This window comes from Arabidopsis lyrata (assembly GCF_000004255.2).
Source record: "Arabidopsis lyrata subsp. lyrata unplaced genomic scaffold ARALYscaffold_8, whole genome shotgun sequence".
Taxonomy (NCBI): Eukaryota; Viridiplantae; Streptophyta; class Magnoliopsida; order Brassicales; family Brassicaceae; genus Arabidopsis; species Arabidopsis lyrata.
Genome location: NW_003302548.1, coordinates 16,133,838 through 16,155,061, shown reverse-complemented (window position 1 = coordinate 16,155,061; position 21,224 = coordinate 16,133,838). Strand labels below are relative to the sequence as shown.

Sequence of the window (21,224 nt, the reverse complement as noted above, 5' to 3'; positions counted from 1 at the left end):
CTTGAGATGAGACAGCTTAATGTGAAGAAACAAATCATTAGAAGATCCAATGTTGTTTCTTGAAACTAGCCGTTTTATAAACTACTTTTGCAACTGGACCAGCAAATTGATTGCTTATCTGAGTTTAAATCCTTTATACTAGTTTTAACAATAAAGTACAAAACATACTTCGATTGTAATTTAATAACGATCAATGATCAACAAATCAAACTTTTGGATTTCAGATGTCAATCAAATAATATGAATCAGAATTAGATTAATCCACAACTTCCACTAGAGAACAATCTCTGAAGTAACAAATTAACCGGAAAGAGACATTGAAATAACACATCATTTAGGTCAAAATTTACTACTAAGAGTAAAATCGGAGAAGTCTAAAGCTAGTGAAATGGAAGGAAAAAAGCAATCTTTAAACAAAAAGTCAAAAACCCTAATCAGCATTATTAGCAAACGATGGCTCACAGGAATCAGAAAGCTTACAAATTTGCAAAATTGTAGTTGCAGAAGCTTAAAATCAGAATCAAAGGATGGAAATTAAGAAACCTCTAAAGAGCAATTACCTGAAGTAGAGACAGAACAATCAGAAGACTTCCTGTTGAGTTTTTGGTCAGCGTTCCTCCTTGTCTTAGTCCTCCCGCTCGATTTCCCAGAACACGGGATCCAACCCATTAAGCTTCTCGATCTTCTTCTTCTTCCTCTTCAAGTGATTCTTCGTTTTGATTGTGTTTGATGATCTCGAAAGAGAGAGAGAAAGTGAGAAGCTGACGAAAGAGAGAAATGGTTTTTTTCTTTTTCTTCTCTGTTTTCATAGACCAATCACCGGAAGCCACGTCACACAAATCTGAGTATCACAAGTATCAGTGGAGTATCAGACCCAATATTATGGTTTGGTCTATTATTAAATTATATTTGGGCCAATGATACTGAAATAATATCACCAGTGTTCATGGTCTAACTAGTCTAACTTCATGAAACCTTAAATATTTTATATTTAAATATGAAACTCATGAAAATCCTATAAGATAAGTTTTATCAAAATAGGATAAGCTATAAATATCTAACTAATAAGGATAAATACATATTTTGAGTGGTTATCCTAAATCTAGGTTGCATCATATCTATAATTTTGTTCTTCTTAGAACATTCAAATTTCCTCCCTTTATGAATATTTTGTTTCTTTTGCTCGTGGACGTAGCCAACATAATGTTTGTGAACTACTTTGCGTTTTTAAACATTTGCTCGTATCCCATAACAAAAGTAATATATATATATATATATATATATGCCCGTATTCATTACGCATGATTGAATTTGGATGGTGACACAATAACGACACTGGCACAAACCACTAAAGTACTAGTCATGATGAATGAATTAAGTGTTTTAATCATGTCAAAAACCGTATATTGATCTTTATATGAATATAAAACAAAATAAAGCACCTAAGTGTGAATGTATTTTAGTTAGAAAACTGTAGTTAGTTGAGGAACCTGATCATGTTCAGGTGGTAACTCGAAGCGACACAATGGACAATTGTGGCGAACCTTAAACCATTCCATAATACACTTATTGTCAAATTCATGACCACAAAGTAAAGTAGCAACTTCTTGTCCGGTTTTCAACTTCTGAAAACAAATTGTGCACTTGTCACCACTAGAGCTGCTCTCTTGTTTTCTCTTGTATCTTTTGCACTGGTTAGCAATAGAGCTGGTCTTTCGTTTCCTCTTGTATATTCTCCTGCTCAAGGCCTCAACTCTCAACTTGCTCGCGGGTCTAAACGCGCTATTCCTCTCATATTCGTTCGAAGGAGCCACATCAAGAGTCAACCACAATAACAAAGCATAACGTGAACAATATTCAAACGAATTAGAAGTTACTTTACATGCAAGTTGAGTGAGTTTTATTATTAACGTGTAAGCATCTTCTGCATCAACTCCTGAATCTTTTAAGAAGTAATAGAGTCTTTGTTTGTGGGGAGAATCTTCGTCGTCAGTGAATTCATTGGCAGGTAATGAACATGAGAAGTTCGACCGGGTTAGTATCGGCTGCATGTTGGCTGGTCTGACGAAACTTGAATAGACTTGGATTGTGCCAATCTTTTTGCGTTCAGGATTGACATCAATTTGGTAGTTGAATTCTGGAGTAGCTTCCATGATGTGTACAAGAAAAGAGAGATTAATTTGTAATGTGTAATGTGTAAGATTACAAGAAGACATTCTTATATATATACTCTTTTGAGGCGGTGGAATAATCCACGTAGGATTATAATTGGAAATTTTATATAACCGTACAGATTCCTTTTTATTTTTATTTTTGGTCCAGATTTCCTTTTTATAATTGGTTTCCAATTAATTATTTAATTTACAGCAGTGTTCTTTCCATTTCCAAAACTTGCCTTCTATTCTTTTTATTGTTGACTTTTTTGTTTCCTCATTTGCCTTTTTTCTTCCTATGAAGAATGTTCTAGAATCTTACCAAAATATAATAAATTATGATATATATACTAAAATATCACTAATTAACATTTTAAACATTTTAATGTTGACAAAAAAACATTTTTAAAAACATACCACAATTTTGTAGTATTTTAACAAAATATGTAATCTTCTAAACATTTTTTTGAGAAGTTTTTACCATATTAAAAGTTGGGAAAAGAAAACTTTTTGGTCGAAAGTTGACACGTAAAATTTCGAAGCAATCCTTAATGAAAAGTGTATCAATTTTTATTTCGATTTTGTAACTGATAAATCATAAGAATTTGATATAGAATATGGAATTTTTGTTTTTTTAAAATATTTTTAAGATTTATAGAGAAAGTCTAAATTATTCAGCGAACATTCTTATATGAAAAAATTCTAATGAAAAGTAAAAATTTTAGAATAACGTTTTATCCTAAACATTAAGCTATAAATATTAAACCTCGACTACACCGTATGACTCAGATTTGTTAGGCCATAGCCGCCAAATAAATCATTTCAGTTGGTGTTTTTGTATTGTTTCAAACTTTTATCATCTTGATATTTTTTTTTCTGTTGAGATAATATTGATTTTGTGATTGAATTTTCCGTGAATTTTTATTTTACTATCAATATCAGTATTGTTTTGCTGATTTTAAATTGTTTGATTTGTGTTTAAGGTTTATTGAGCATGGAGTTTCGATTCAAAACCATTGTTGTTAATTACTGGTATTATTATTGAACGCAAGGCGCGAGTCTGTCACCTAGTTGCAATTTAAACTACCATAATTTTGAATGCATTAATTCAAGTTTGTTTGGTGAAACGAAAACTTCCCCAACTTAAGTTACTCTGGTCGTAAAGTGTAACATTTCATTGTTTAATTGAGAGGTTGTAATAACAGAAGACTTAAAAAGTGTAACTCTCCCAATAATGTCACACACTATAAATAGTTTCTTTCTTCTGATTTCTCAAGACCATCTCAAATAATCTGCTCTTCTCTATATAGAAAAATAATAAAAGAAAGGATATAGCCATCGCTATGGAAGGTACAAATCAAGCTTCTTTCTCCATGATTCTAGTCGTGGCTCTGTGTGCCACTACTCTATTGAGGCCGGGGATAGCCGAGGTGCTCGTGACATCTCGATTTCCTTCCATTCCTGGTTCTCCAATTGATCTCACAAAATGTTGGTCATCGATCTTCAACGTTCAAGGTTGCAATATCGAAATCTTAAAATCTGCTTTAACCGGTAAGTTTGAAAATGTTGGACCAACATGCTGCAAGGCGTTTACGGAATTGGATGCAAAGTGTTGGCCAAAAATATTTCCGTTGAATCCGTTATTCCCTCCTCTTCTCAAGGATGGTTGCTCTCGCATCATGGCAGGTGCACCCGCACACACGACACCTCAATTCCTTGTCATCCCTGGGTTTCCTATTCCTGGTTCTCCGGTCGATCTCACAAAATGTTTGTCATCACTTGTTAGCGTTCAAGGTTGCGTAACTGAAATCTACAAATCAGTTTTCACACGGAAGTTTGATAATGTTGGACCAATGTGTTGCAAGGCGTTGTCGGCAATGGATGCAAAATGTTGGCCACAAATGTTTCCACTAAATCCGTTCTTCCCTCCTCTTCTCAAAAACGAATGTTCTCGCATCAACACAGCCGCTCCTACACACAAATGAAGTAGCTATGGGACCATCATTTCACAATGTTTTAAATTAGGCTTATTATATTCATGAATTTTCTCTATTCCAAATGTTGGCTTGTTGGTTGTTGGGTTGTTCTAGGTTTTATTTTCTACAATAATATTTAAAAAAATCAAGTTTCTAGCTTAATCTCACAACTATTATCTATATATATTTTAAAAAAAAAACTCTATATTACGGGTATGTTGCCTTGAAGACCAATGATAAAAGAGAAGGAGCAAATTTTGTATATCATATATTCAAGTAGAAAAAAACTCTATCAAGCCTTTTGATATTACGTGTATGTTTCCTTGAAGACCCATAATAAAGGAGCCTATTATGTAGATCCTATTCAAGTAAGGTCGCAACGAAAAAAACTCTATCAAGCTTATACGTACAAAAGAGTTCACAATGCAAAAAGTTGATGTGCTATAATTTACAAGCCAAACTCTTCTTCACAGAAAACATCTTCTTAACTCACATGTCATCTCTCCAACTCTTATCCGATGTGGGATATTCTTTGCTCGAAAAGAAGAGTCCAACTTAACTTTAGCTTTTCAGGTAAACAAAAATTGCAATTGTATTCGGACAATAATAGCCCCAATTAAAAAAGAGACATAGTTGATAACGTTTTTAAAACTGAAGATTTGATGGAGGTTTATAATTTAGGTAATAAACCTTTCCAAAAATAGGCGTATGCCGCTAAGAGCAGAGAAAACACGGTATTCTTTAGTAAAAGGCGAAAGAATAGTTCGCTTTGTCTTCACTGCACGGCTCCGTGAGTTTTAATGAGACGCTCTCGATCTGTTTATATAGTCGAGTTTTATCACTGTTCCTGTGGTTTGCAAGCGATGTGGGACTCTCAAATCAGTAAAGAAAACGATTATTCTTGGGTTTATTAATTCAACGAGATTGTTTATTTATAAGCCCATCAAGAAAGAAAAGAAGTCCTAAAACCGGAGATTTCCATCTTTGTCTAAACCGAATGGTTATCTAGTTTTTAACCGCCGGTTTTTATATATCGGTTAGGACTCGGTTCGAGTCGCTTCCTTTGTGGGGCTGAATCGTCGTCTACTCGTCTTCATTGATTGGTCACTTGTCGATGGGAACGGAGTTTCAACATCAACAGATTACGCCATGGAATGAGAGCTTTTAGTTCGAAAAGGCCCTTCCTTTCTATAAACCCAGGTGCTTAAAACCCCTAATTTCATTCCCTTTTCAAATAGACAAATGACTCGTTCGTTAATATCATCCTTTTGTGAAACATAATCTAGGGCTATGAGTAGTGTCAATGGAGCAATCGTCAAGTCACAAGACGTGCGAAATGTAAGTTGATCTTGTCCCACATTGACCTGTTCTCTAGTTTCATTATGATTACAAAGTTTGAGAGCATTGAAGTCATCTTCCACGTTTTTATTTGATTACTGGCATTGTCACATCGTTTTACGATTGTTTTATAGGATTCATTTGATTGGAAGATTAAGTAAGATCAAATGAAACTTCTTGTTAAAAGACTGAGACATGGAAACCTGGTGCAACTCATTGGTTGTTGTAATGAAAACGATGAGTATTTGTTGATTTATGAGTTCATGCCAAATGGTAGTTTGGATACTCACCTCTTTGAGAAAAGACCCCATCTCTGCTGGGATGTAAGATACAAGATAACTCTTGGTCTATCTTCTGCGCTGCTTTATCTTCACCAAGAGTGGGACATCAAGGCAAGCAATATCATGTTTGGGCATTAATTTCAATGTGAAGTTAGGTGACTTTGGGCTGGCTCGATTGATCGACCACAATTAGCTGGAACTTCTGGCTACATGGCTCATGAAATATGTGATGACAGGAACGGGCCAGCAAGGAATCTGATGTATATAGCTTTGGAATTAGTATTACTAGAAATTGTCACGGGAAGAAAGTCGGTTGATAATTCACAAGAAAACACAGAGCCTCAGAAGAGTCTTGTTGGGAGAGTGTGGGATCTGTATGGAAGACAACAACTTATGTCAGCTATGGACGAGAAACTCTGTGAGAATTTCAATAGGGAACAAGCTGAGTGTCTTGTTGTTGTGGGGTTATGGTGTGGTCACCCTGATAGAACCTCTAGGCCCTCTATAAGAGAAGCAGCTATCTAAGTGCTGAACTTGGAATTAACTTGGCCTGAGCTTCCGCAAAAGATGCCAGTTCCTATGTATTACATCACACCTTCTCCTCTCACAAATTTTAAGACACCAAAAACTCCCAAATATTAATACATTCAAACCACAAGTTATTGGTAAAACTAAACCTCCCCAACATAAGTTACTCTCTGCGTGTAAAGTGTAACACTTAAATGTTTTTAATTATAAGGTTGTAACAACAGAAGACTCATTAAGTGTAAAGTGTAACACTTCAATGTTTTTTAATTTAAGTCTTCTGATTCTACAAGACCATCTCAAACCATCTTCTCTTCTCGATATAGAATACTAATAAAAGAAAAGATATAGTCACCGCAATGCAAGGTAGTTCTTTCTCCATGGTTCTAGTCGTGGCTCTGTGTGCCACTACTCTATTGAGGTCGGGGCTAGCCGAGGTGCTTGTGACACCTCGATTTCCTTCTATTTCTGCTTTTCCAGTTGATCTCACAAAATGTTGGTCATCACTGTTCAACGTCCAAGGTTGCAATATTGAAATCTTGAAATCTGCTTTAACGGGTAAGTTTGAAAACGTTGGATCCATCTGCTGCAAGGCATTTACGGAAGTGGATGCAAATTGTTGGCCAAAAATGTTTCCGCTAAATCCGTTATTCCCTCCTCTTCTTAAGGATGGTTGTTCTCGCATCAGCGCAGCTGCACCCGCACACACGGCACCTCAATTCTCTGTCATCCCTGGTTCTTCGATCGATCTCACTAAATGTTTGTCATCACTTGTCAACGTTCAAGGTTGTGTAACAGAAATCCACAAATCAGTTTTCACAGGAAACTTTGGTAATGTTGGAGCAATGTGCTGCAAAGCGTTTTCGGCTGTGGATGCAAAATGTTGGCCACAAATGTTTCCGCTAAATCGGTTCTTTCCTTTTCTTCTCAAATCTAAATGTTCTCGCACCAACGCAGACTACCTTAAAGTAACTATAAAACCATCATTAAAAATGCTTTAAACTAGGCTTATTATAGTTTCAAACTTTCAATATTCAAGAATGTGCTCTATTTCAATCAGTCATGGAAGATATTCACATGGATATTGGTTTGTTCTAGGTTTTCATAACTGGTTTAACCTTGCAGCTTTCATCTATTAATATTGTTACCCATATTGCCAAACGTTGCAACTCTCAATAACTCAAATGAACAATAAAGACCTGTTAAAATAAATCGAGAAAGGAACAAACTCCATACCACTCAGACTCTCTCACACATTTATTAAGTGCTTACACACTCAAGTAACATAACCATTATTCCCGATGTTATATCCAGGAATCGAAGGCACCCTAAGCTATTCTGAAGCGAGCAGCACTTCTCGCATCCATACAATGAAGAAGAGTGTGGGAAAAATAAAATAAAAAGGAACCTGTCAGACCGCCGTGCAACCACCCCGGCAAGGTAGAACTGAGCCGAGTAACGATCCTCTACAGCACCAGATGCATCCGGAGACGATCGTGGCCGTTAATCACGCTCTGATCGCACGGTCATGGTTCATCAACCAGGGTTAAGGGCCTCGCATCCATACAATGAAGAAGAGTGTGGGAAAAATAAAATAAAAAGGAACCTGTCAGACCACCGTGCTACCACCCCGGCAAGGTAGAACTGAGCCGAGTAACGATCCTCTACAGCACCAGATGCATCCGGAGACGATCGATGGCCGTTAATCACGCTCTGATCACACGGTCATGGTTCATCAACCAGGGTTAAGGGCCTGTCTCTTGAGAAATCAAGGAAACAGAAGTACGTGCCTATAGAACAGATCCTGTTCAAGTAAGGTCGTGACCTATGATGCTTCCTCACAATTTATATACAACAAAAGTTTTTTTCAAATTAGCGATGTGGGATAATTTTGGAACTTATAAGAATAGCAAACATGGGTACTTGGTTGTAGTTAATATATGGACAAAAGCCCATTTAATTATATCGAAGCCCACTTACCTTATTGCTCCATATAAGCTCCACTTCAATATAGTAAAGATCGATAGAGAAGTTTTCTTTAAACCGAACGGTCCGTCTATAAACCGAATTTGATCCTACAAGTTCACTTGTTTCGTCCAACAGATTTTCTTAAATCCAGACACCATTTGTTTGATTCATTTATATCCATCACAGGCTGAGCCATAAGAATTTTTTTAAGAAAACTAACATATAAAGCTTAATACAGAAATTGTTGTTGTTTCACTTAGTTGTTGTAAACATTGATATTAGTCTAATTTGGAATATGAGAAAGAAAAAAAGAAACTGCAAACAAAGAAGAAAAGAAGCAAAAGTGTGCCAAATGTGTAGATTTTTTTTTTCTCTATTTATTTTTGTCTGAAGACAGAAACATAAGGTGGAACTTGGAAGTGGTCTTCGTATGTACTTTAGTCAGTTTGGTTCCCACTAGAGATATATATTGCACGCTCTCTACTCTTAACCACCGCAAAAACGCACGTGACAATGACTCTCCCCATTTTTGCCTATCTCATCCTCTAACTTCCTACACATCAAACGCAATGTGTAACGAGATATAGGAAATATTTCCATGATGATCTAAAGGATTAGGAAATGGTAGTTTATGTAGAATCAAATAAAAAACGAAAAAAAAACTGTTTTTCCTCTCATAAAAGACTCACAAATTTGTTGTTTTTCTATTTATAAAGTGTTGCAAAAAGCTAAAAGAACTCACATCATGCATATGGACCTAAGAAAGCTGCGTTGTTGCCTTGTTGGTAAAAAACACAAAGCATCGCAGAAAACCATGCCTCCTCTTGCTGTTTACGTATTAATACCCATTTTGCATCTAATTTACACGTCAACCCATTTGTTATAATATTGAATACTTCAATTTGTTCACTATTTCCTCACTTTTACAAAAGAAACTACATTGGTAATCAAAACTGTGACATAGTAGCTGGTGCATCAGTCAAGATCTCTTTTTTTTTTTACTATATATGTAGTATGTATATAAACTAAAACTCAATGTTTCTATAGAGATATTCCTGTAACAGATATGTCTTCGATTTTTCCTCAAGACCGGCTCTGATTAGTAGATAGTAAAAGTGATCCACTAGGTTAATGTATAATTTATTAATTATTATACATCCAACCATTATAGTAAAACGTAACTAGTGTGGTTTCTGTTTATAATTTATTGTTGATTAATGATCCACTAGGTTACCTCTCTAATTATTGCTTCTTCCTTGCTATTTTTCTTTAGGAAAAAATATTCAACTAAAAAAACAAATCAAAGTTCGTAATCAAGAAAAAAGGATGATTACTAAAATTTAAAAATAATTATTGAAATCAAAAGTGAAATTTTATGATTATTGCGGCTTTATAAAACAATAATAGGTAGATGCAATGGATTAGTTCACAATGGGTCACTACACTATTGATTGTATATTTAGGTCTAAGAATTGTTTTTTACGACTGAGGTCTATGTATGAGACTGACCGTCTGAGAATTAAGACTTGCTTTATTAACTTTGAAACTAAATAAACAAAAATATGCAATAAAACACACAATAAGATACGATTTAGGACCCACCATAGATACGGTCGTAAGAGAGGTTAGATCGGGACTGAACCGGTCAATGCGGGAGCCCTAGTTGATTGATGATTCTCCAAAAAAACTCACATCTGTTGTTTTCAGTTTCCTCTTCCACACGCTTCGTGTTATCCACGCTCCAACGTTCTTTTTGTTTGCCACTTTGTCTGTCTGATTAAGGAAAAATCAAATTATTCTTAATTTCATTTCCTCTAAGCTTTCATTCTTTGTGTAAAGCAAATTATTCGATAACGCACTAGAATACTAGATCGTAGTCTTGGAAGATAGACTAACGATGTTTGCCGTATAATAACGATGTTAGATGTAAAAAATACTTAAAAGCAAACATAAACATAATTTATTGACATAGTACATTATAGTCTGTTTTACGTAGCCATACATATATCAAACCAACTCTTTGATAGTGTTATGTTATCTATGTGAAAACACGAACGTAAATTTTTTACACAAATTCTATTTTTTCTATAATAAAATATCATTTAATATCTAATTAAAAACAAAAACAAAAACGAAAAAAGAATGATGAAATACTAAGCTAGAAAACTATAGCATGGGCTACATTTTTGTGTGGTCTATTGTAGGCAATATATACATCTACTTAAATTGGACCAGAACTATATGAAACTGAAGTGTTGCTATAAAAAATGTTCCAAAATATAACTAAACTGGTTTCACCAGCTCGTATGAACTTAAACAAGGTTTAATAATAGCTTCGAAGTTTGTTTCAATACTCTATATATAATGTTATTTTACGTATGGAATGTGGAGGAGATGGCGCGTGGATGAGACGAGAGAGGACGTGAAGAGTGTCGCAGGCGGAGAAAGCACAGTCCCGCGATTCGTGCGGTTCGCTTTCCTCACGATTAGTGACGCACCGACTCACTGCTCACGACACGTGCTCACGTGACCCCCTCCTCTCTTCTCCTTATCTTTTCTGAATTAATCTGATTAAATTAGTATATTCTTCTATTAATTAATTATCTTATTTTTAGACAGATCTCAGTGATTAGGTGGTCTATTATTCAATTTCATAAACTTTATCTTTATATTGTCTATAGCAATGTTCTCCTTGATTTTTAAAGAGTTGGACTGTGGTAACTTTTCATTTTAGTATAGTATTTGTTCCTTGTTTAGATAGTCAAATGGTCATTATTGCCCATATCTTTTTCTAAAGTTAAAACAGATTTAAACACTGATGATAATACAATAACCATTAGAATACAAATCCACTTCTTTTTTTAGTTACATATATATTTTTTTTTGATAAAGTAGTTACATATGTTTTCCTTTGTATTTGTTTGATTTTTTCTACTATCTCTAATTTGAAATAAAGATCTTTTTTTAAACCAACGTAACTATGCAAAAAATTTAAGATATGAAGTTTTTAAAAGTTGAAATTTACGAAGCTAATGCAAAACCAAAAATAAAGTACATTGTGTTGTAGAAAATGTTGTCAAATAAACCAATAGGATGAAGAGCAAAACTGTACCTTTGTGTATATTATTCACGAAATTATAATAGATATTTAAAAGGATAATGATCGGTCATATATTGTTAAAAACATATCAAATGATTAGACATATAAAGACTTGGAAATGTTGAAAAAACAAGCTAAAAAATATTCGAGCAAGACATGGAACACGACACAGTAACTTCCTAACTTCCTTAATCACCTAATTTGAAAACAACTTACTAACTTACCTGAATTCGAAATTATTTGGTAAATAATAATGAATAAAAATATGAAAAATATATATATCAAATATACAATCTGACATCTGGTTCCACCATCGACCGTGACATTCGCGTGCCTTTCTAGCTCTCGCTTAAAGTCTTTTATGCTTTCTCAATTTCTGGTTTTATCTGGTTCTAAAGCTCCACTAGATTTTCTTCTTTTCTTCCGATATTTATTTTTGTTGTCTGTTAATTAGTTTCACATTATCTTCAATATACATATATACACCCAATCTGACATAGTTATTTACCTTATCTAAATTTATGTAACATGGAGCAAAAAAAAACGTTCCATGCATGAGTGTTATAATCAGTGCCGGTCCAGTAAAATCCGAGGCCAAATACGAAAAAAAAAATTGGGGCTTTTTTAAAAAATAAAAATTGCTAACTTTTTTTTTTTACTAATTATGAGATATTCATAATTTTTATTTCTTATTTTAAAAAAAATTCTGGACATTTTTTGTTAATTGAGAGACTTTTTTACTAATTGTGGAATATTTTTTGTTAATTATGAGATTTTTTTGCTAATTTTTGGGTTTTTTTTGTTAATTTTGAGGCCTAATTAAAAAAAAAAAAAATCTTAACAAAAATGGGCCTAAAAAATTTGAGGCCCAATACAAATGTTTCTTCAAAAAAAACGTTCCATGAGTGTTATAAGGCTTATTTTTCAACTGCTTAATTATATAAAGATAGCGAAAAAATCCTTTTTCGATTAAAATGTTCTACTTATCTATCTTTATTCATGCGGAATTGTCTAAATTTGAAACTTTCCAGAGATTTCATATGTTTTCTCTTGGTCCGACCATTAACTAAACAAAGCATGTTTTAAGCATGTGAGATGCTTTGACCAAAACGTTAGTGTGAGGTGACCAAATTCGATCTAGGTTGGATATACATCCTTTCAGCAGGAGGCCAACTAGGACTTCCATGCGATATCCAAATGAAATGTATGAGTATACTAATTATAACATGTATAGTCAAGAGTTCAATAGAATGACATGAATACGTTATCTCGAATATCCTTCTAAAGTTTAAATTATAACTAAAACAACATGATTGATCGGTAAATCGTAAATCGAGAGAGACCAAGTGGGGCTAGTTTTGGGTCGGATTCTAACAATCTGCAACCCAATGTGTCTATTTGAGTCACGAAGAATACATAAAACTAAAATTAGATTTTTTAATCTTTTCAAAAACCGTAATTTATGTGGGAGAAGAAGGGTAAAATAATAATTTAAAAGAGAGATGGTAGTGAGTGATGAGAGGGGAAAACAAAAACAGAACCACTTTTGTCATCCCTCAACACCTATATTTGTCTTGCTAGCCAGAAAGAAAACAAAAACAGAACCACTTTTGTCATCCCTCAACACCTATATTTGACAAATATGCAATTTTAACAAAATTCATTCATGTTTTAAGTAAAAAAAAAAAATTCTCTTAACAAAACCCGAAATTTCAAACTAATTTTACTTTTTTTTTTTCTAAAAAATGAACAACAATTAAAGAGACCATGATATATAATATAGTAATTTGTGATAGTGTTTTTAAGAGAACATAATATCCAGATTTAAACTCAACCAACAATAATTAAAATAACAGAAAAAATAATTGAATTTCAATTTATAAACAAAATATCGGACCACCATGAGTTTACTAAAACAAAAAAATTAAATACCCATACACAAATTTTTAGATAATTTCTTTTCTTCATTAAGTAAAGATATTAAAAAAAGGAAAACGTGATAAATAAATAAATAAAAAATTAAAGCACACCAAAAAAAATAAAAATAAAACACAAAATATTTCAGTAAAAATAGTTGGACCAAATAAATAGTTATGTATGCAAATCGATAAGTGGAGATGACATTATATATGACAATCGTGATAACCTTAAAAGAAATAATATTTACGGATATTCCAACAAATAAATAATATATATATCCCTAAACGGCTAAACCCTAACTTGTCGCCGGGATTTCGATTAACATAATTCTGTTCACTAAAAAAGACTCTGAACAAAAAAAAAAAAGAACAGTAGTGAGAGAAAGTAAGAGAGAGATGAGACTCTGTGGTTGACAAAACTCTTTTGCTCTCACAGAGAAAGATAACTTATTTTTCTTTTCTTTAAAATATTTGGAAACAAAAGAGACTCTGTCTGAAGAAAGCTAAAGACTTAAAGACTTGTGATGATTCTTGACAAAAGAAGCTGTGTCTTTGGAGAACTCTGAAGTAGAGAGACAGAGAAAGACAAAGAGAGAGACATGGTGGGCTCAGGAGCTGGAGGAGATAGAAGCAAAGATGCTGTAGGAATGATGGCACTTCATGAAGCACTTAGAAGCGTCTGTCTTAACTCCGACTGGATTTACTCTGTTTTCTGGACCATTCGTCCCCGACCGTACACACACCTCTCTTTCTCTCTCTCTCTGTTCATCAATCTTTCGCTGTTTCTTTACCTTTTTTTCTGTTCCACTTTCTGATTTCAGGAGGGTCCGTGGTGGTAATGGTTGCAAGATTGGTGACGAAAGTGGCAGCTTGTGAGTTTTTTTTTCTCTTTATATATTTCCTCTGCTTTTTAGGACAAGAGAGACAGAAACAGCTCTGTTTCAACTCAAGATCTCTTCCTGAAACTGTTTTTGTCTGTGATGATTAATTTAAAAGGATGTTGATGTGGGAAGATGGGTTTTGTGGTGGAGGAAGTTGTCTGGAAACAGACATTGAAGGTGAAGAAGATCTTGTCAGAAAAGCTTTCAGCAAAATGTCCATACAGTTATATAATTATGGAGAAGGGTGGGTACTGGGTAGGTGTTATATATAAGTAATTATGGAGAGAAAGATAATTAGATTATATAAACACACCCTAATCACTTAAGTTATGATTAAAGATACATAATTATACAACACACAAGTTATGATCTTTTTTATATGATATATGTATCTGCAGATTGATGGGTAAAGTTGCTTCTGATAAATGTCACAAGTGGGTTTTCAAAGAACCATCTGAATCTGAACCAAATCTTGCTAATTACTGGCAGAGTTCTTTTGATGCTGTACGTTTTTCAATCTTCCACAAATCTTTTTTTGTCTTGGTTAGATGTAGAAATTTATGATCTTGATGGTTACCAATTTATTACAGCTTCCTCCAGAATGGACCGACCAATTCGAATCAGGAATCCAGGTCAATAATCAAACTTCTTTTGGTTATTTACTGTTCTTGATCTTACCTTAACAGTGTTTATATTTGACCAGACAATTGCTGTGATTCAAGCTGGACATGGTCTGTTACAACTGGGTTCTTGCAAGATTGTGAGTTTTTCTCTCTTACGGTTTCTTATTAGCTTGGTTATGCGGTGTGTGATCAGTGTGTTGTTTTGTTTCTTCAGATTCCAGAAGATCTTCATTTTGTGCTGAGGATGAGGCAAATGTTTGAATCAATTGGTTATAGATCAGGTTTTTACCTCTCGCAGCTCTTCTCTTCAAACCGAACCGCGACTACTCCATCTTCTTCTTCGGTTCCAAACCAGATACCTCAGTCTCAAGCTTTTAACTGGGGATCACACTCTCCTTTGTTACCTTCCCCTAGTTTTCAGAACCAACTACCTGCATCAGCCCGATTCGGTTTTCTTCAAGATACCAATGTTCCTCCTCAGATGCTTCCTCCAATGGAAGAACACGAAGACGACATCAAATGGCCTAACGGCTTGTCGTTGTTCAATGCGTTGACTGGCCGTGCAGACGAAGCTAGTAGGCTTTTGTTTAACCAAGAGCAGAACCCGATGAATGTCGAAAACCAGAACGAGTTCTTGAATCTTGAAGGTCATCATCCTAACAAGTTTAGAAGAAGCTTTACATTGCCAGCTAGAATGGATTCTTCTTCATCATCAACCTCGCTTGATCAGCAACCACCACTGGAGTTTAGGAACAATAACTCCGGAAGCAACTCGGGTTTGTTCCCTGACGTTATGGAGACGTTCTTGAGGTGATTGACAAGTTCAAGATTCAGAGTTAAGGACAGATAAAACGGAATGCTTTGGATGCTAGTTTTTAGCTTTTGCTTTCTATAAATATATGAACTATGTTTGTTGTTTCTTGTTGTTGTTGTTGTTATGTACCATATTGTCTGATTGTTTCTCCTTTTATGTCAAAACTCTTTTAACATTTGAAGATACTTTAAAAGCACATTATTGATTTGGCTTTTTAAGTCCTAACATACAGAGTACAGACACATTTTTCAGCTTCAAGATTGATTTTGCCCTCTTAACAGTTCCTATCTCACCCACTGTCATATTCTCTTCACTCTCCTCCTCGCCGCCTGCAACCGTTCCTGCCTCCTCCGTGGCAGCGTCTCCGCTCTCTTCCTTGGCTAAATCTGTGGCTCGTTTTAACCCTTCTTTCGCAGTATCCGCTGCATAGCTGAGTGAAACATCAGGTGCTTTAGTATCTGTACTTGTTCCCATCGCCTCTTCTCTCGCCTCGTTCATACTCGCAGATGACTCTCCAGCTCCATTGCTTCCCTGGAGAGAGTGTTCAAGCTTTACAATACAACAACTGAATAAAAAAAACAGAGCAAAGAGGAATATATTCGCCTTTTACTTGAGCGGTGAAGCAACGAGAGGATTGAAGATTCCTCTCTAAACATTAAACAAAGCTGCCATTTTTGTTACAGACATCAGAACACGACTCTGTGTTACACATTACATATACACTTACACAAGTACTTCAGGATCAAGTTACTGTCCAGAGAAGGAACATGTGGCTTGTCAGGTTGATTACCAAGTGTCATAAGGATTATGACATGAGAAAAGTCTGATTCGTATGTTGAGTCAAAAAAAAGTTCATTGCTTTACATGTATACCCCAAGTTTCTTAGATTAAAACTAGTGATCTACACTTCATTAACAAAGAAACCTACACTTCATTAACAAAGAAACTAAGAAAGCTTCTTATAAAAGAGTTTTCATTGTTGTTGAACAGACTCCATGGGAAGATCTTCAAGCCAAGTAACGACTTCTTCGATCAACGGTCTCCTTCTAGGCTCATGATCAATGCATTTGCAAGCAATCTCCAACATTTCCAAAACCGTTTTCTCGTTCACATTTTCGCGTATTGTTGTATCGATAAGCTCAGCTTCACGCTTCTCGGACTTCATTTGAAACACCCAAGACACCAAGTCTCTGCAACTTTTCCCTTTACAGACTTCCACAGGTCTACGACCCGTAACTAGCTCCAAAAGCACAACGCCAAAACTGTAAACGTCTCCTCTACATGTTGCAATCAGAGACTGGCTATACTCGGGAGGAATATAACCCAATGTCCCCACCAAATCAGTCGTCACATGAGTATCGTACGGCCTAAGCAACCTCGCTAACCCGAAATCCGCAAGATGAGCTTCAAACTTCTCATCTAACAAAATGTTACTCGACTTCACATCCCTATGGATAACATTTGGTTCACAGACTTTATGCAAGTAAGCAAGCCCGCGCGCCGCGCCTTGTGCTATCTTCAATCTCACATCCCATTTGAGAGTCATATTCCCGTCAACCCGCTCGTGTAGCCAATAGTCCAAGCTTCCGTTTTCCATGAACGAGTAGATAAGCAGCCGATCGTTTCCATGCTTGCAGTAGCCTTGAAGAGAGACTAGATTCTTGTGTTCCGCTCGCGACAATGCTTCAACTTCCGCTTGGAATTCACGTTCCATCTGCCCACAGTCACCAGAAAGCCTCTTGACCGCTGCTTTCGAGCCATCGGGAAAATTTGCTTTGTACACAAGACCAAATCCACCACATCCTATAATGTTTGCCTGGCTGAAATTGTTTGTAGATTTCAACAACTCCTCAACACTCAGATCTTTGCATCCACAGCTATGGAAAAGCACAATCTTTGATGGCCCGAGAGCTTTCGGAACACCGCTGATAGTTTCCTCATCAACGTCATTGATTCGATCATCCGAGTCTTTTCTTGAAATTCTTAACAGAATAACAGAAAGTAGTAGAGTAATCCCAATGGCTAGACTTATGGTAAGTACAACAATGCTGCTTCTCCCGAATCTTCCGCCAGTGTTATTACTACGCGAAGGACCTTTCGGATTCAACATGTTACTCATCAGAACATCGCAAGGAGAATCAATCGCGCGACAAAGCCCCAAATTTCCTTCAAAGCTGGAGTGTGGGAAGCTGTAGAACTGGCCTCCAGATGGAATCGCACCAGTGAGACGATTATATGCAACGCTGAACTTCGACAAGAAAGTGAGACTCTGAAAAGACAGAGGAATCGAACCGTAGAGATGATTGTAAGACAAATCAAGAACCTCCAAATTGTCAAGCCCTGAAATGGAATCAGGTATCCTCCCGGAGAAGTTGTTCCTGCTCAAATCCAGCATGTGAAGCTCTTTCAAACGTCCGATCTCCGGCAAGATCGTCCCGTTGAGGCGGTTATTGTTCAAATAGATAGATGGCGGGAATCTTGAAACTTGGTTATATGGAAGACCACTCGAGCTCTTGTTCCGCTTTACGTAGAGAGGAATACCAGAAGAGGTGGTCATCTGAGAAGCGGTGCAGTTTAGATGGATTAAGTTCTTGAGCTCGGTTATGGCTACCGGGATTTCTCCGGTTAAAGTGTTGTTTGAGAAGTCTATGTAGAACAGACTCTCCATCTTACCGATCCAATGAGGGATAGTTCCGTAAATGTGATTCCAAGAGAGATCAAGAACTTCCAGCTTCTTGCAATTCAATAACCAGCTCGGAATCTGACCTCTAAGACCGCAGTTTCCGAGGGCTAAAGTCGCGAGGTTGTTGAAACCAGTGACGTTGCTTGGTATTTCCTCGCCGATGAAATTCTTTGAGAGGATAAGAGTGGAGAGATTTCTGCAATGTTGCAGCACATTCATTGTCTCAGAAAAATCCACAAAGCTGTTGTTGGATAAGGACAGGAACAAGAGAGAGTCCAGATTCTTGAAGGTGTCGGGGATTTTGCCGCTGAACTCGTTTTTCGCCAAACTCAAGATCTTCATCTTGGGACAATGGCCAAGGGAATCAGGAAGTGGTCCAGAGAAATGATTACTGGCGAGATCGAGCACGCAAAGATCAGTAAATCCAGTGAAGTTAAGATTGATAGAACCAGATAACGAGTTGTTCCTAAGATCAAGAACCCGCAGCTTCGAGCATTGAGATAAGCTTGGCGGAAATCTTCCCGAGAACTTGTTGGAGCTTACGTCGAGGTGTTCCAGCTGAGTGAGATTACCAAAAACATCTGGAATTACACCAGAAAACCGGTTCTCGGAAATCAACAGAGACTTAAGACCAGAGAGATTGCTCAAGTTCTGGCTCAACTGTCCAGATAAGTAGTTCCCAGAGACTGATAGTTGCTCCAAGTCCCGGATCAAATAAAGATAATCCGGAAGCTGGCCAGTCAATCCGTTGCTGTTGACATGGAGCCGCTGGATAGACTTGCTGCAATTATACAAGCCATCAAGATTCCCCACCAAACGATTCATCGATAAATCAAGAACCTGAATCTCACCAGATGAGCTGCAGAGTTCAGGATGAATCTCCCCCTCAAACAAATTGTTGCTTACATTAAACATCACAAGACCAGGAAACACTCCAACATCCGATAAATTCCCGCTTAGCGAATTGCTGGAAATGTTCAGCGACTGAATCAGCTTTAAACCAGAAACCGCTCCCAAAACCGACCCTGATAACAGATTATGGCTCAAATCAAGAACTTCAAGCTGCTCTAACTTGGAAATCTCCACTGGTAAGTCGCCTTTAAGCTGGTTACGAGATAGATCAAGTACTCGCAGCTCACTCAACTCGCCTAAAGACCCCGAAATCACACCTTCTAAACCCTTATCAGAAAGAACCAACTTTGTAACTCGACCAGAAACATCACCCCCTTCACAAAACACACCATCCCATTCACAACAACGCGAACCGTTTAACCAAGGTTCCGTAACAGACATGTTCTTCAACGCTCCTGCGAATTCCCGGAGTGCAGATAAGTCGTTGGGATGACATGTCAGGCTCACAGATGAACCAACAAAGAAGGCCAATAGGAGAATGATCACCATGACTAACAACAAACAGAGACAAGAGTCTTCTCTAGCCAGCTCAAATCACAGCAAAAGACTAAAATAAAGACTGAAACTTTCATAAGTCACATGCTCATGTCCCAAAAGAATCGAGCTTTCACAACTTGTAGTTGAAGCAAGATTGTGGAAGCAAATTGAAATCAGCAACACGTATCTTCCTGAAAATCGAATCCCAAGAAACAGTACGAAATCAAAAGCAGAAACTAAATGCTCACTTCCCAAAAACCCACCTCGAAAAATCAAGAATCACATACTATTGAAGACTTGTAACTTAAGCAAAACTCAAAAACATAAACAATAACAGTCAAGAGAGTATAAAGTAAATACCTTTAAGCAGCAACAGCTTAAGCAATCACAAATTTTGCCAATAAAAACCTTTAATTTGCCAATTCCCAGATAAAGTTAAGAGCTTTCGAGTTCACAGCCGCCACTGAAACATGGAAAGTTTTGTTTTTTTTTGTAAGGAAACGATAACTACGAAGATTTGTTTACAAGGGTTTTTAATGTCGCATTAGCAAGTGCAGGTCTTTTTCGACCAAGAGACAGAACCAATCTAAAAAGTGAAGTGAAAAACAGAGTAGTTGGGATTCAAATTGTCAATGTTTTAACTTTCGAAATCGAAACAGTGAAGAAGACGATAGAAGATTGAGAAGAAAAAAAAAAAACGGAAAAGGAAAGTTCTTTCGTTTTCTCAAGAACAGTGAGAGTTACTATTAACTTTTTTAGGGACAGGTCTCAAAAAATCGAAACAGTGAAGAAGACGATAGAAGATTGAGAAGAAAAAAAAAAAACGGAAAAGGAAAGTTCTTTCGTTTTCTGCACAACTATATTATTGCAGCTCACAAGTGTTTATATTCTAGAAATAATAAACGTAACAGGTTTTTATATGACCTTTGTGCTTTTTAATACAAATTATTAAATTACTATTTTAATTTTGTGGACAAAATTCTGCACAACTATATTATATGATGACAGATTGTTACAAATCAAGAAATTTTTGTACACATTAGTGGGAAACAACTTAATGTGGTTAAAACAAAGTCAAGGAAAGTTTGTGGTTTTAGTCAAAACTTTTTCCACAGGCTTTTCGTTTTTCTTTTGTAAATTTGTCGCATTAAGAAAACATTGGACAAAGTTTGCTTGTCTTTCTCTATTGAAAATTTGAAATACCTACTTCTGTCCTTTTAGCACAAACACAACATACACTAAAACCTCTATAAATTAATACTCGATAAATTAATAAACACGATAAATTAATAAATTTGGCCGGTCCCGAGTCGGGGCAGTGTAAATATTAACCAAATTCGATAAGATAATAAGATAATAAGTTTTTTGAAATCTCTATGTAAAAATATAGTCCCAATAATATCATAAATTAATAATCATGTAAATTTGCATATATATATATATAATAGTTTTAGTGTTTTCATAAAAATAGCCAAAAGTTTTTGTAAGTTTTCAAATTTTAAATATGCATAATTTTTGTTTTAATAGTCGTATAGATTTTTAAAATACAACAATGGATGTCACGATTTGTGAAT

The 21,224-nt window shown here is 35.9% G+C and overlaps 6 protein-coding genes across 9 annotated transcripts; 3 read left to right on the top strand and 3 right to left on the bottom strand.

The window, feature by feature from the left end:
- Positions 1–1,386: 1,386 nt before the first annotated feature.
- LOC9302080 (probable E3 ubiquitin-protein ligase ATL45) lies at positions 1,387–2,430 on the bottom strand. The gene has a single exon (XM_002864244.2). The coding sequence runs from the start codon at positions 2,214–2,216 to the stop codon at positions 1,464–1,466; it is 753 nt and encodes a 250-aa protein (XP_002864290.2). The 5' UTR covers positions 2,217–2,430; the 3' UTR covers positions 1,387–1,463.
- A 645-nt stretch (positions 2,431–3,075) lies between these two features.
- LOC9302079 lies at positions 3,076–4,283 on the top strand. Its single transcript, XM_002865959.2, has one exon. It carries the CDS (start codon positions 3,497–3,499, stop codon positions 4,136–4,138), a length of 642 nt encoding a protein of 213 aa, XP_002866005.1. The 5' UTR covers positions 3,076–3,496; the 3' UTR covers positions 4,139–4,283.
- An 887-nt stretch (positions 4,284–5,170) lies between these two features.
- LOC9302077 lies at positions 5,171–7,754 on the top strand. 3 transcript variants are annotated; one of them, XM_021023716.1, is made up of 3 exons: positions 5,172–5,329; positions 5,416–5,467; positions 5,602–7,754. In XM_021023716.1, exon 3 carries the CDS (start codon positions 6,633–6,635, stop codon positions 7,272–7,274), a length of 642 nt encoding a protein of 213 aa, XP_020879375.1. In that variant the 5' UTR covers positions 5,172–5,329; positions 5,416–5,467; positions 5,602–6,632; the 3' UTR covers positions 7,275–7,754. The 3 variants fall into 3 exon arrangements, with proteins under 3 accessions (XP_020879369.1, XP_020879375.1, XP_020879363.1); XM_021023710.1 differs by having other exon boundaries at positions 5,171–5,467; XM_021023704.1 differs by having other exon boundaries at positions 5,416–7,754.
- Positions 7,755–13,427: 5,673 nt separating this feature from the next.
- LOC9300366 lies at positions 13,428–15,783 on the top strand. 2 transcript variants are annotated; one of them, XM_021029614.1, is made up of 7 exons: positions 13,428–13,993; positions 14,082–14,132; positions 14,257–14,396; positions 14,540–14,645; positions 14,732–14,773; positions 14,845–14,901; positions 14,979–15,783. In XM_021029614.1, the coding sequence occupies exons 4-7, from the start codon at positions 14,544–14,546 to the stop codon at positions 15,576–15,578; spliced, it is 801 nt and encodes a 266-aa protein (XP_020885273.1). In that variant the 5' UTR covers positions 13,428–13,993; positions 14,082–14,132; positions 14,257–14,396; positions 14,540–14,543; the 3' UTR covers positions 15,579–15,783. The 2 variants fall into 2 exon arrangements, with proteins under 2 accessions (XP_020885273.1, XP_002866002.1); XM_002865956.2 differs by having other exon boundaries at positions 13,429–13,993; positions 14,257–14,385.
- On the bottom strand, positions 15,762–16,106 carry LOC9300365. The gene has a single exon (XM_021029626.1). The coding sequence runs from the start codon at positions 16,074–16,076 to the stop codon at positions 15,777–15,779; it is 300 nt and encodes a 99-aa protein (XP_020885285.1). The 5' UTR covers positions 16,077–16,106; the 3' UTR covers positions 15,762–15,776.
- A 277-nt stretch (positions 16,107–16,383) lies between these two features.
- Positions 16,384–20,392, bottom strand: LOC9302076 (phytosulfokine receptor 2). Its single transcript, XM_021029601.1, has 2 exons — positions 20,011–20,392; positions 16,384–19,841 (listed from the first exon to the last, which is right to left on the bottom strand). Exon 2 carries the CDS (start codon positions 19,660–19,662, stop codon positions 16,552–16,554), a length of 3,111 nt encoding a protein of 1,036 aa, XP_020885260.1. The 5' UTR covers positions 19,663–19,841; positions 20,011–20,392; the 3' UTR covers positions 16,384–16,551.
- Positions 20,393–21,224: the final 832 nt, after the last annotated feature.

Excerpts from the sequence above, each read along its gene's own strand:
- LOC9302080 (XM_002864244.2), bottom strand. The coding sequence starts at position 2,216 with ATGTCTTCTTGTAATCTTACACATTACACATTACAAATTAATCTCTCT.
- LOC9302079 (XM_002865959.2), top strand. The coding sequence starts at position 3,497 with ATGGAAGGTACAAATCAAGCTTCTTTCTCCATGATTCTAGTCGTGGCT.
- LOC9302077 (XM_021023710.1), top strand. The coding sequence starts at position 6,633 with ATGCAAGGTAGTTCTTTCTCCATGGTTCTAGTCGTGGCTCTGTGTGCC.
- LOC9300366 (XM_002865956.2), top strand. The coding sequence starts at position 13,860 with ATGGTGGGCTCAGGAGCTGGAGGAGATAGAAGCAAAGATGCTGTAGGA. Across the intron at positions 13,994-14,081 it reads TGGACCATTCGTCCCCGACC|GAGGGTCCGTGGTGGTAATG; the intron begins GTACACACACCT and ends TTCTGATTTCAG. Across the intron at positions 14,133-14,256 it reads GGTGACGAAAGTGGCAGCTT|GATGTTGATGTGGGAAGATG; the intron begins GTGAGTTTTTTT and ends TTAATTTAAAAG.
- LOC9300365 (XM_021029626.1), bottom strand. The coding sequence starts at position 16,076 with ATGAACGAGGCGAGAGAAGAGGCGATGGGAACAAGTACAGATACTAAA.
- LOC9302076 (XM_021029601.1), bottom strand. The coding sequence starts at position 19,662 with ATGGTGATCATTCTCCTATTGGCCTTCTTTGTTGGTTCATCTGTGAGC.